The sequence below is a fragment of the Corvus hawaiiensis genome, chromosome 6 (genome assembly GCF_020740725.1).
Source record: "Corvus hawaiiensis isolate bCorHaw1 chromosome 6, bCorHaw1.pri.cur, whole genome shotgun sequence".
Classification (NCBI taxonomy): domain Eukaryota; kingdom Metazoa; phylum Chordata; class Aves; order Passeriformes; family Corvidae; genus Corvus; species Corvus hawaiiensis.
In genome coordinates this window covers 3,309,617-3,323,189 of record NC_063218.1, presented here as the reverse complement: position 1 = coordinate 3,323,189, position 13,573 = coordinate 3,309,617, and the positions used below count along the sequence as shown (strand labels likewise).

Here is a 13,573-nt window from a genome sequence, read left to right as displayed (position 1 = left end):
CGCGAGCAGCACAGCTTCTGCTTCGCCTCATGTTCCAATTTCAGCGTTTAAACCTTCCGTCCTTGACCTTTTTAATGGATATTAAGGGCTGTGAAGCTGAACCCGCCCTATCCCTCCCCCGTTCCCTTAGATCCCCTCAGAGCGAAATGGCGCCTGGGGCTGAGCCCGCGAGTTGCCACGGCAACGGGGAGGGGGCGGGGCCGGCCCGGCACGGCAAGGAGAGGGGCGTGGTGCTGCGCGGTCACGTGATCCTGCGTTTTCCCGCCCACGGCGGCCTTGGACCTCCCCGCTGCCCGTAGGCGCGTGATGGCGCCCCGCCCACGCCGAGGGAGCGGTATTGATTGGTCGGGGGGCGAAGGAGGGGGCGGGGCTTGCGCCGCGCAGCCGCGGTGAGGGAGGGCGCAGCCCAGTGAGGAGGAGGCGGCGGCGGCGCGCGTGCGGCGGCGGTTGGTGCGCGCGCCAAGATGGTGAGGGGGGAGCGCGCGCCGCTCCCTCAGGGGGGATCCGGCGGGATGGGGGGGATCCGGCCGGGAGGGGGCTCATCCCGCTGAGATAATGCATAGTTAACTGATTCAGAAAGATTCGGTAGGGAAATGATAGAATAATCAACAGAAAAACGCGTGATCTGACTTCTGAGGAACTGATTATGTGTCTGTGAAACGATTGATGGCTTGATCGTTCGTGGTTGCTGCTTGTCTTGTAATGTTTCGAGCTAATTCAGTGAAGAGTGTTATAAATAAGAACGTCTGATTGTTGCTTATTGAGCTAATTTACCCGAGTGGTGAATTTGGACTTGAGCTGTGATTGCTGGTTGGAACAGACCAAGAGAAACATGGACTGGTGGATGAATGCTGTGGGGTACTTTGCATTAGTATTGGCTAATGGGTAAAGAAATGGTTGTGGAAAAGGAAGAGTCATGCATGCTGCTTTTAGTAAAGGTTTGGGGAGGTGAACCCTCCTGTTGACGGAGCAGTTGCAAAGCAAATTTGATCAAATCTTAGGCTGTTTTGCTGTGTGCCTGTCTAGTGAAAGGAGAGTCGTGCTTTGAGGCGCATTTGGGAAATTGGTGTTTACTTGTCAGCCTGATGGTGAGGGGAGCGGGTGTCCCGAGGCGTATCTGAACAGGACGGTCCAGGGAGCAGCAGCGTCCAAGGGGTGGTGGTGGCCGGTGTGTCCGTGTCTGTGCAGCAATCCTGCCTCGGCTTTCTTGAGTTTTTGTTAAGCCAAGCGTTGGTGAGCTGGCTTAGCTCCGATAAACAGTCTGAATCTGATGTTACCAAGTGTTTTCCTTCAGATTCCCTCAGGGATTTGTGTTTGTGTAGCTGCACAGGTGTGAGCAAGAGCATGGCTTGTCTGCAGGGAGAAGCTGGCGAGCCCAGAGGATTGGGAGAAAAGCTTCCTTCACAAAAGAGGATTTCATATAAAATATAACCTCAGCTTTGAAATGCAGCCATGAATCCTGTTGGGTTTTTTAACTGAGACCTCCTCCTGGGCTAGTGAGAGTGGGTATTAGTGACATTTTATATGAAATACAACTTCAACTGTGAAATGCAGCCCTGAATTCTGTTTAGTTTTTTAAATATTTTTTAGGTTTTTTTTCTTGAATGAGTGAGACTGGGTATTAGGGATATTTCACAGAATCAGTTAGGTTGCAAAAGCCCTCTGAGATCATCGCATTCAACCTGTTTGGGTCAGAGGGGTCTACTTGTTGATCAGAGGGAGCCAAGAACAGTCTTTGACGTTTAGGGTAAACAAGCAAAATCAGGGAGGCTGCACAGGCAGTACCTGAGCTGTGCTGTCACAGCAGAGCCTGATTTCCTCTCCAGCTGTCCAGAGGAAGCAGAGTGATGAGACTGTGTGCCAGAATTTGGTCAAGGTGGAAATCTTTTCAGGAGCAACAACAAACGCGGGGTATTGGAAGTGGGGAAGCAGAGCCACCCGTCTGCTTTTTGAGGGAAATCTCACAATGTTGAACACGAGGAGACAGAACTGAGAGCTTAAATAGTAACATTCTTCTTATTAAAAAGCAGTGATTTGTCTCAATGCAAGAGCTCTTTATTAGAGCTTTTGATAGGTAATCTTGCACATTTTTTTTATCTGAGGAATTTTTTTTAGGAAACCTTGAAATACAGTTAACTTCGGTACAAAGGTCTCGATGCCATGGGAGTTTACAAATACAGTATAAACTGCAGATTTTTAGTAACTTCTTTATCAAGCTGGCATGAACCCCTTGGTTGTATGTATAAAATGTTGCTCAGGAAATGGCAGTGCTTGGCTTGGTGCAGTTCAGAAATTACATGTGTAAGGGAAGATAACCTGCATGGTTGCTTGTGAAACAGTAACTTCCTTCCTCATCTTCATTGTGATGACTAATATGGTATCTGAGCATCTCTGCTGAGAGCTTGGTGTGCACAGGGGGAAAATGCTGCATGTTTTTTGGTTAAAATGTCTGAAACCCTTTCTGTGTGTGTAAATCTCAGAAGTTCAATTAATATTTTTGTGGGTAAAAATAAACAAGGACGATGTTCTTAAATATTAATAGTAGCTCCTGTTATGTTAAATGCTTAAATTACTTTATCCCATTTGCTGCCACTCTAAGGGACTCCCTTATTTCAAGGCCTGGAAAATGAAGTGTAAAATTTAAGTGTAGAAGTGTAAAATCTACTTCTGAAGTGTAAAGTTTGCTTCTAAGAGCTCTGAGAATGATTCCCACTTCAGGAGTAGTTAATGAAATACTCCTAGTTAACTGTGTGGCTTTGAAGAGGGAAATTAAAACAGATAATGTGTTTTGTTATTTTTTTTAAATCTTGCTTTCACCCATGTTTTTTCTGGCTTATGTGACAAGCTGCATGCAGGCCAATGTCAGTAGGCTTTATGCACAGATGTGTGTGACACAGGGATTTTTTTGTCTGTTTCACTTTCTAGAAGGATTTATCTCTCCCTTCCCTCTGCCATTTCCTCTTTGCAGAGCGAATCTCTGGTGGTTTGTGATGTTGCTGAAGACCTGGTGGAGAAACTGAGAAAATTCCGGTTTCGCAAAGAGACCAACAATGCTGCCATTATAAGTAAGTTCCAAACATGCCTGACAGAAATTGTCAGAAAATCCTCTCTCTCACCTCTTTTCTTCCCTGTGTAACGTTGCTGCTGTAACAGGTAAACATGAGTCAGGAGGGTGTTTGTTCTGTGAGCTGCAGCACTTCCAATTTTGTCTGTAATCTTAACAATCTTAAAACAATGCTGTTCTTAGGATACAAGTCTCCATCGGCTCTTACCAGAGTATTTATATTTAATTATGGCTCAGAGTCTACCACTGTTTGTAAAATGATTTTGGGAAGTCATGGGATACACTGAAGAAGCAAAACAGAATCACAAGAACTGTAATTGTTGAGTGCTAAAAAGCTTCATGCATCCATTGTATAATCAATTGAAAAAAACATTGATCTGTGTTTTATTTTGATTTATAGTGAAAATCGACAAGGATAAGCAGTTGGTGGTGCTGGATGAGGAGCATGAGGTTTGTTAAATGAATTGTAAATAAGAGTATCTTCAGCCTGCAATGTATTGTTGTCTCTAAGGTACTGCCTTAGTTTCAAATTGTTATCAAACTCTTAATCTAATTTGGGTCATGAGCTTATTTAAATGCATGGTCACTCTGCATGTAAAGCACAGCACCATTAATAGTGAAACTATGCAGAAGCAATTGAGTTGACTAATTATTTGCACCAAAAAAAAAGGTTATTTTAAAGCTGTTTTAACGATGTAAAAAGCATCTTTGGCACCTGCTGGCTTTTTGAAGAGATTTCTGCTGTGTTTCCACGTAGATCTGCACATTTGCCTCTGAGCTGGTCTGCCATCAATTAGAAGCAGGATTGCTAATCCCCTGCAGACTCTAAATTTGATGGGTGGCAAAATAAGGTCAGCCCAGTGTGTGGTGTTTCTTAATGGTCCATAGGGCAAAATTAAATCCTTCCCGGGGATTTGAGCATTAACCATAGCTCTTGTTCCCTAGAATGTAGATGTTAATGTTACACTCAGATGTAATGGGGACTCTTTTTTGTTTGCTGAAAGAGGAAGGAGTGAATTTTTCAAACTTTTGATCTATGTAGCTGATTTTAACTGACTTTATGATGTGTGCTTGCTTATTTCTGTTTAGCACTAGGGTTGGCAAAGCATGGTAGCTGCCAGCATAGCCAACTAGAGCCAAAAACGTTTGCTAAACTCATTATGCCTAAAATAGGGATGATTATTCATGTTAACATTAATTCTGTGTTTAGTCATAGGAGTCTGTTGGCACACAAGTCTTCCTAAACTGCTCTAGTAATTTGGGAGGTCCTTATCAGTTCACCTGTAGATGAACATCTGCCTTACAGGTGTTTCACTGCCCATTATTCTGCTTTAACCTTCCAGTGCAAGATACTTGCTCAAATATTGCTTGTGTTTAATGTCACCAGGGTATTTCTCCCGATGAGCTAAAGGATGAGCTGCCCGAGAGACAACCTCGATATCCTTCTTATGCTGCTGCCATTTGGACTTACTCACTCCTGGAAGCTGTTCAAAATGTTGGACTTCACCTTTTTAGGCCAATAATTGCTGTAGTGTGATCTTGCTGATCCTTTATTTGTGAAATAACCCAAGGATCAGTTCTCAGGCTGCACTGAACTGTTGTACCACTTGTTGAAACAATGACTCATTTAAGCCTTTCCTGACATTTTATTTCATTTTAGACTGTATAATGTTTGGGGAAGTAAAGCAAAGCCACGCTGCTGTTAATGTAAAGAAGTGAGTAAAACGTACCAGTTGGTGGCTACTTCTAAATATAGGAATCTGCCTGTGTAACTCTGGATCTGTTTTGGTACTTTCTCAGGATGTGGCTGTTGTTGTTTTGCTGCAGTTATTGATTCTGGGATATGATCCAGGGAGGAATCCCTGTTTTGAAAAAAAAAAAAGGAACAAAAGAGGGTCAAGTAAATTACTCTTTAACTATTGAAATAAAAGGGGTACTTAAGTTATATGTGAAGAAAATACCTGTCCTATTAGCTTCAAAAGCCGGCTGGCACCATTCCCTGTGCCGTTCTGAATCTTTTCTTTCATGCCCACAGTGCAGTGGGAGGCTGTAGAACAGAAGTCGTGGCTAAAACTGTGGTTCAAATTCAGCAAAACACCTGAAACAATGAAGTTCTTGGTCAGCAAAGAAAGAATTGGACTTTCATTAAGCCAAAACCACACTGGTGGATGTGGAAGTATTTTTACCAAGCTGGGAGAGGAATATTTGTGATGAGAGGGTGATTTTAGCTCTGATGTGAAACATTACTACAGAGACAGCCCTTACACAGAGGTGGGGCCAGTTCTGAAAGTCAGATGTGGAAGTGAAAACAGAACAGGGAGTTTATTATTACCGAATTAAAACATCATCTAAAATGCAACACTTATTTGTGCCTGCATCAGGCTCTGATAACTGAGGATTATATCCTACTAAAATAATTGATTTCTTAGTTTCTTTAACCTCAGAAAAAACATTTATTGTGTATAGTTACAAGTACCAGCATGAAGATGGAAGAGTTTCCTATCCATTGTGCTTTATCTTCTCCAGTCCAGTTGGTGAGTGAACGTTGTGATTGGTAGCTACTGAGTGTTGTAAATTTGGAAATACTATTTTCTAGGGAAGATAAAACTGAGTGCTTAGTGCTCTCAAGGAGGTTTTCCTGCCTTTGAGGTTCACATTTAGGACACTTAAGATGTATGATAGAAGAGATTCTCTCTTTTCCACTTCTGAAGGCTGAACTGGAGTGTTGGTTTCCTGCTTAGCTGGCCAAAAGGTGTCTGCCTAAATATGACTGTTCTCAGTGTGCTCACCCTCCTCTGAAGGACAGGCCCTGGAGCACTCTGCATCTACTCATGGAGGCTTAACCTACTTTAACCTGTTTACTGCTCAAATCTTGGGGAATCCTCAAGACATGACCCTGTAAGGCTCAGGAAATGAGTGGAGAGAGACACCACCTCTGTTCCTGAGGGATTCTGTTCACCTGACTCTTGCTATTCAGATATTAGTGATTGGGAGGGGAGAAATTCCTCTCATCTCAGAAGAACATGGGAACCCCTTTCTTTGTGAGGGTCTTAGAATGCTATTCCTTTCATTCTACCCAAGAAAGGAACAGGACTCTGTAAGAGGGTTAGGATGAGATATGAGAGTTTTCAGGGGGCCTGGATGTAGTGGGCAGCAGTAGAGGATGCTCTACTCAACTGCCCCTCAAACAGTGCTGTGAGGGGACAGTCTAAAGGACTATCAGAGCTGTGGGTGAAAAGGAGGAAAAGAGGGCTTCCTAACCCAGATCTGAGCATGTGAAAGTGCTGGGGGAACAGACTGTTCCAGGAGAAACAGACTCTCATCCTGGATCATCCCAAGTTTGCCGAGAGCAGTATAGAGAATGCTCTGCTTGTGTCACAGCAACCCTCAACATCAACTCACCTGCACAGGGCACGGTATAATTTTAATAGAAGCCAAATAACCTGGGTCTTGGTTTGGGCTTACAGAGCTGAATTGCTCCTGGGCTTCCATCTGTGTTCTGTATTAGTGTAGCTTGCTGGTATTACTGGATTATCCTTGTTATCTCCTGGAAGAAGATTGTGCTGTTTTACCCTTCATTTTTCAGAGCTGGAGTAACTAGGTATATAAAAGAGTTTAGCAACTACTGAGCATATTCTTCTGTAGTTACCTGAGAATCTGTCTGTGAATGTCTTTAGCTTTCAGTTTGGATTTTTAAAAAAAACCTTAGTTTTGGAGTGTTGTAGTCAAAATAATGAAACAAACCCTCTTTTTTCCCCCTCTCCCCCCCATAACTACAGGATGTAAGCCTGAGCAGCAGATGATGTATGCTGGAAGCAAGAATAAGCTTGTACAGACAGCTGAACTCACTAAGGTATAACTGGCTTTTGAAATAACTCTCTCCCCCTTCACTGCAGGTTGTTGTGTTGTGTCTTGCTTGAACTGATGGCAAGAAGGGTTTTGTGAGACTTTGTGATTACAGGGAACAGAGCCTGGTTTAGGAACACTAAACGAGGAGTATGTGTGGAGATTTCTATACCCTAAAACACCAGGAGGAACAGTGTTCTCTAAAACAAAAATATCCCTCAGTAGGATGGACATCTTTGTTGTGGGGGAGGAATTTACTGATGGGAAGAATAGACTGAAGCCTTAGTGTGGTGTGGAACAGATCAGTGTAGCTGGTTCCTGGGGCTGGATGCTTGCAGAACAGCCTGCAGAGCAAGTGACATGTGCCAAGTGATGAACAATTTCTTCCTCTGTTGGGTTCTTCCAGTACTGGCACCAGAAGAAATCACTGCATTCACCAGGCCTAGCTGCATGTATATTTTAGAAAAGAAATGTCACCTGTTTTTCATTTTGGAGATCTTGGAAATCTTTGCTTAATTGGCACCTAGACTCCTTTTAGCCTCAAGCAGTAAAGCTTAATAGAGTCAGTAGCTGCTTCAGGTTTTTCATACCATGTGAAATGACTTCAGCACTTCTAACAGCACTGTTCCCTTTAGGTCTTCCCTATCCTGCTGAGTCCTTTAACATCCCAGTAAAAATGTCTGTTGGACCAGTAAGAGAACTATGAATCATAGAATGGCTTGGGTTGGAAAGGACCTTAATGTTCATTCGTTCAAACCCCCTGCCAAGGGCAGAGACACCTTCCACCAGACCAGGTTGCTCCAAGCCCTGTCCAACTTCTGCTTCTTCCAGCTGTACCTTTTAAGAAAAGACACTTCTGTTTTAAATTAGACCTCAAGTTCACAGGAGTCAATAGGAAGGAAGCAGAAGATGGTAAAAACAATCAGCACAGCCCCAAGAAATCTTTTTTTAGATCTGTTGAAACTGCGTCTTGGAGGCTTGAGAACTGTAAGCAAGCTTACTGGAAAACAGTAAGCAAGAAGAAAGGAGGGTGAGAAGAAGGTGAAAGCCTGGGAAGTAGTTCAGTTGGAGTTCCTGACACCTCTGAAATGGAGAAATTCAGCCTGAATGGCTTTTGAATGCAAGTCCATGACTGGGTATAAAGGTTCCTGATCATTCATCCTCCTCCTGAAGCAGGAGAACACAGGCTGTCTCCAGTTGGGGTTGCCTGCTTGCTCTTCAAATATGCTTTATTCTTGCCACTCGCTGAGCTGTGTTTCATTTTAACTCATGCTGTGACTTCCTCCGTGTGATTTTTGCACATGACTCAGCTGAGTTCTCTAATCAGTCTCCAGTGACTCGCATATTAGCTTGGCTTCTGTTAAGCTGTTCTGTTCTTGTAACACTGAATTTTGGGGTTTCTCCATTTTGAAGGCCTGTGAATTTGTAAAATTACCTGACTTCTGTCTGTGGGCATCTCATGGACTCCTGTGGGCAATGCAGAATTAACATTGTTTCTCTTCAGGCTACTTAAAAAAACCCCAAACCCCAGCCAGTTACTTGCCCAGGTGGAATGTAAAGAGTGTATTGGTGTTTTGGACCTTGTTTTCTGCTTCAGAACTGCATTACAGGTTCATTTAAGATTTCTCAAAGCTTTGGGTTGTTTTCAGGTTGTTTTGGGGGTTTTGCCCAGAGATGTTGTGGCTGCCCCATCCCTGGAAATGTTCATGGCCAGGTTGGATGGTGCTTGGAGCAGCCTGAGAAAGTGGAAGGTGTCCCTGCCCATGGCAGGGGAATTGGAATGAGATGAGCTTTAAGGTCCCTTCTAACCCACCCATTCTATGCTTTCAGGATTTTGTTGGGGTATTTTTCCCAAGTTTCCTATTTTGAGATATTTTACAGGTAAAACAGTATGCTACTGGATATTACGAATTTATTTCAGTTCAAAGAAAAAATAATTGTGTGTTGGACTGAGCAAAATTGCTGAACTTTGGGCTTAAATCAACCTAGACATTAAATTAATTTGTGTTCTTCAAAATACCATCTTGCTGACATAATGCATGTGAGATGGGGCCACTTCAGGGTTATTTTAAAATGTAGTACATGTGCTTTTCTCATATTCTTAAGGGACAAGAGTAAAGCCTAGAAATAGAAATTATGAGATTCTTATTTAAGTTAGTGATGTTCTTTGCCACTTAGTCTTGTGTATTTTCCACTGATCTGGTGCTTTCAAGAAAGCACCTGAAAATTGTAGGTTGGTTTATCGCAGCTCAGACAACGCGTGTGGAAAGGTGCTGCTTGCATTGTGTGCTTATCCCTTTCCAGTCCCATACCCCAGGAACTGATGCAATGCCATTTTGTTTAGGTATTCGAAATCAGGAATACAGAAGACCTAACTGAAGAATGGCTGCGTGAGAAACTGGGCTTCTTCCACTAAGGAAAACCTCTGTTCTAAGTATTTATGTACCATCCTTGTGATACTGGAACCAGACATGAATACTTACACCCAAGCAATGCACTGTATTCACAGCTGTCTCCTGCAGTATCTCTCTTGTGCAGAGTTTGTGCAAAGAATAGCAGGTCTGTCTCCTTGAAGTAACAAATCTTTGCAGGTGTTTCCTTATTTGTACCTGCTAAAAGGGAATACTCCTCTGCAGGGACTCCTTTTGCACTCCTGTGACTAATATTTCTGTAACTAAAATAGTTCAGTTCTGGATTTATAACCGTGTACAAACATCATTTGGAAGCTGACGCTAACTTTTTCTGAGCTACAAACACATCCTTATGACACACATTAGCCGTTTTTATGCAGAATTTGTGTACTGTCACTTACTTACCCGATTTTTTGACTTAATGTCTTCTCAGTTTTGAAAACTACTCCCTGGAAGCATTCGTTTAGTATTAAAAATCAAAATCTTTGTACAGCAAATCCATCCATTTATCTTTCCATCGAGTCCATGTGAACTGTCTCAAATTCTTGGAACTAATTTTTGTCATTCCAATAATTCCTCAGTTGCCTGAGTCAATCTTTCTAAATTTCAGGGCAAAGCTTTGACTGTCCAGTTCTCATGCTAATACAGTTTCACAGGAACTATCTGATAACTAAGGGCTGAACTACAACTCTGGTTCCTCTTGTACCGGATTTCTTCTTGCATCTCTATTCTGACACTGTTGAGAAGTTTACCTCTGCTCATTTCCTGTTATCTAAACACCTGGTGATACTGTGTGCCTTTCATTTGTTAGCTTTAAAAGGACTTGAGAATTTTACACTGCCACTTCTTACAAATTTGGTAAAAACTTTGTTAAAGAATCCAAGTAATATTTGTTCCTAGTGCCTCGTGCTGCAGTTGACATCTGTTAAAACAAAAAGCCAACCTCATTTTCTTTGAAATTCCAATCATCTGCTCCATTTGTAGGAGTCAGGAGGTTAAAGCTTTTCATGATAATGAACAATTTATAAAAGCTTTTTGTTACAAGAGTTGGCCACACATAGCTTTTTGAGTACTTTAATTACAATCTCTAACTTTCTTAACGGCTTTTTGGTCAAAATTACATTCCAGATGAAGCTTTTGCATAAGTGATCATTTGATTTTCATCTACTTAACGGTTCATCTCTTCGAAACAGCAAATCTAATGTGAAAATAGTATTTAACTTTTATAAATGACCAGTCTTTTTTCAGGTCTGTTTTATATTGAATAGAGTAGCTGTCTGATGTGGGACACGTTCAGCCCGTGCCGTGGCAGGAGGAGCACTCATGGGACAGTCTCTCCCTATCTTGCTCGTGAGTGTTTGTTGTGCTACTGAACAAGTATCTGCGTAAGAGCAGCTTCCTGTTGATAACATACCTTAAAATACGGCTGCCCCAACCAATCTGCTCGCTGGGAAGGAATGCAGTGTTAAATTTGGAGGCCAGTATTTCATGCTGTGAAACCTTTGCTGAAAGTGGGGTTATTTTTCATTTGTCAACGTAGGCTGTGTTAGTGTTAAAACACTAATTCCTGCAAGATCACAAGGAATTTATTTGCAAAGGTCCTCAGTGTTGGCAAATCTCTTCTTAGTTTGATGTTATTGCTCATTTATTTGTATATAAATCTGACTTGAGAGGAGCTTTTCCAAATACATGTTGGAATGATCCAATTAAATCGATCTTTTGGTGTGGGAAAGAAGTGCTTGTAATTAAATTTCTGTGTTAACATACTGAACTGGAAAAACAATTTCATTTCCCTGGATGAAAAAATGTTGATTATGAAACTGTTGCTTGATCATTCTGTACTGCAGATCAATAAAAACAATGTCTTTTGTGACACACATTGTATAAATAAGACTTTGGCTTAAAGGATAGTGTCATTCCAAGCATCAGTCTAGAAACAGCTAGAATCTCTTCTGAGGTTTTTTTGGGATTGTACTAAAGGTGAGGCATGTCAAAGTACAGTGTGGGCAAGAGGGAGGCTGCTGCTTGGAATGTTCAGCTTGATTTGCAGTGGGGAAAAACTGGATTAATCGTGTCTGTTGTACTTTGTACACTGGTGGGCTGCCAGCAGCCAACTGCTGCCTGCACAGGTCTGCACAAAAATAACTGTACAAGAGGCCTGTGTCAGGAGGGAAAGGAGGAGCTGCTGCATGAAATGATTGAATTTGACCTTTCATCTCTGGATTGCTCCACCTTCTGCCAAGGAAACATTGCTCCTTACAGCTGAATCTTCAGCTGAGTTCTTCCACTTCACATGCTCTCGTGCCTCACTTGAGCACTTTCTGCCTTGGGTGCTGCCCCTCCAGCCTTGCAGGAAGCAAACAGATCCTCATGAGAGTGTTAAAGCCCAGTTTCTCCTGAAAGGTGCTGTTGATGCTGCTCAGCCCACCAGTATGACTCTTCAGCCAGCCCTGCCTGGCAGCTGTTCCTCCCTCCCCTGGCTGAGCTGTGGAAGCAGCTGCAGGTACTGGGAGGACGTGTGTGCAGAGGGTGTTTGCTGTTCCAGCCTTGTTTGTGTTCTCCTTGGTCTTAATGCAGTGTTTTGACACAACTGGCTGCTGCTAATTGTCCTGGGCTCTTGAGATGCAGGTAGTGCTAACACTTGATTAAACAAAGACATCATTATGTCCAGGTCTTTCCTGCACAAATAATCCTTGTTTTCATAACATCCTTTCCCCACCTTATCTGTAGAACTGTGTGTTCTGTGCTGCTGCCCCCTTAGGCTCAGTGGGAGGCAGATGAGTCCACATTCAGGCCAGTATATTCCAGTTGGGCTTTGCTGGTGAGTTGCCCATCTGTAATCACACATTTCTCTTGAATTTTCAGACCTCTAAAGAGAGAATCTAAAGGACAACATAAATTAACCTAGGGGAGCCTTTGTAGCTAATGGTCTGAGAGTCAGCATTTTCCATTGGGAGCTCCTATTTTTCAGGAGTTAGTAAGTTGGCCATAAAATCCCTGGTCTGGAGTTAGAGGTCTCTCCAAGGGAGACTTCTGCCACAATTAATCAGGTTTGCTTTAAATATTGACTAGATGGCTGGGATACAGCTCTTGTAATCCTATTCATTGATGGTAAGCTGAATTAAAGCATGAGTTTGCATGTCAGCCCATGAAATAGACTTGTAGTGTTTTGAATATTTTTAACAAAAAATGTAAATGCTGGTATTTGATGGTTTAAGTGTATTTCTAGTATCATGAATACTGTTCTGATCTATTAAAGGAGGCAATAATGCAGGTGTTGACACCTTTTTCACTTCTCCAAAGGAGCATCTTTTGCATTTGTACCAGGATTCCATTTTTGTATCTTTAACTGTAAAAGAGCTGGTCCAGAAACTATGTTAAACTGATGACAGAGGTCTGACTCAAACAGGCAGAAGGAAGAGAATTCAATTCCTTACTTCAGTGCATTCCAAAAATAAATATCATGCAACTTCTTTTTTATACATACATGTAGTGACTGTGAAATGGAGCCATGGTGGGACATGAGAAGGGGCTCGGTGAAACTCTTGTGTTTGTTCTGTGGTTCAGACTCATCTTAAAAGGTTTGAGAGGTTCACGGCCAGATTTGAGAATTTGGCAGTTCCATGAAAATACCAGTAACCAGTACAATTTCCATACGCTGTTAAGTCTCTGCTACTTCACATTGCATGTTTACTTTAAACCAAATCTCTTTTTGCTAAGCATGGTGCTTGTATTGGTTTAAATAAAATGTTTCATTAAGAGGTGGTGTTGCCCTGTTTTAATTGCAAAGTGGTTCCTGTCTGATAGGGGAAATCTGGTACTGCTTGGTATCACCTTCCTCCTCTTTCTCAGCTTCCTGGAGTTTGCTTTGGACTTGTACGCTATCATCAGTCTTGAGTGCTCCCTCATTTGCTGTTCTACCTAAAATAATTCCTGTTTCCATCTGTATGATGGGGAGGAGAGGAGCTGCTGGAACACTGCAGGGAGCTCCTGTGCTCTGCTGCTTTGCACCTTTGTGTCACAGACCTCCCACTGCCTCCAGGTGAGGTGCAAGGCAGTGTGGGGCTCGATGTCAGTCTGGAGTGTCGCATAAAATTCCCTATTCCACCTCTTCCATGAGGCCAAGGCTCCTGGCAGAACCTGGAGCTGTGGAATACAATACAGAGAGCAGGTGCCCCCTGAACAGTGTCAGAGTAGCTGTCAAGGAGACAGAAGAACTTAGTACTTTTACCTTCCCACAGTTGTTGGCTCA

At 42.6% G+C, this 13,573-nt stretch overlaps 1 protein-coding gene across 1 annotated transcript; it reads left to right on the top strand.

Annotated features, from left to right (window-relative positions):
* Positions 1-389: 389 nt before the first annotated feature.
* GMFB (glia maturation factor beta) lies at positions 390-13,082 on the top strand. Its single transcript, XM_048307501.1, has 7 exons — positions 390-467; positions 2,969-3,065; positions 3,465-3,514; positions 4,452-4,501; positions 5,516-5,598; positions 6,844-6,917; positions 9,255-13,082. Exons 1-7 carry the CDS (start codon positions 465-467, stop codon positions 9,324-9,326), a joined length of 429 nt encoding a protein of 142 aa, XP_048163458.1. The 5' UTR covers positions 390-464; the 3' UTR covers positions 9,327-13,082.
* The last annotated feature ends 491 nt before the right edge of the window (positions 13,083-13,573 follow it).

What these genes read in the sequence shown, in the direction of transcription:
- GMFB (XM_048307501.1), top strand. An exon ending in CAACAATGCTGCCATTATAA is followed by an intron (nt 3,066 to 3,464) that starts GTAAGTTCCAAA and finishes TTTGATTTATAG; the next exon opens with TGAAAATCGACAAGGATAAG. An exon ending in TATCTTCTCCAGTCCAGTTG is followed by an intron (nt 5,599 to 6,843) that starts GTGAGTGAACGT and finishes CCATAACTACAG; the next exon opens with GATGTAAGCCTGAGCAGCAG.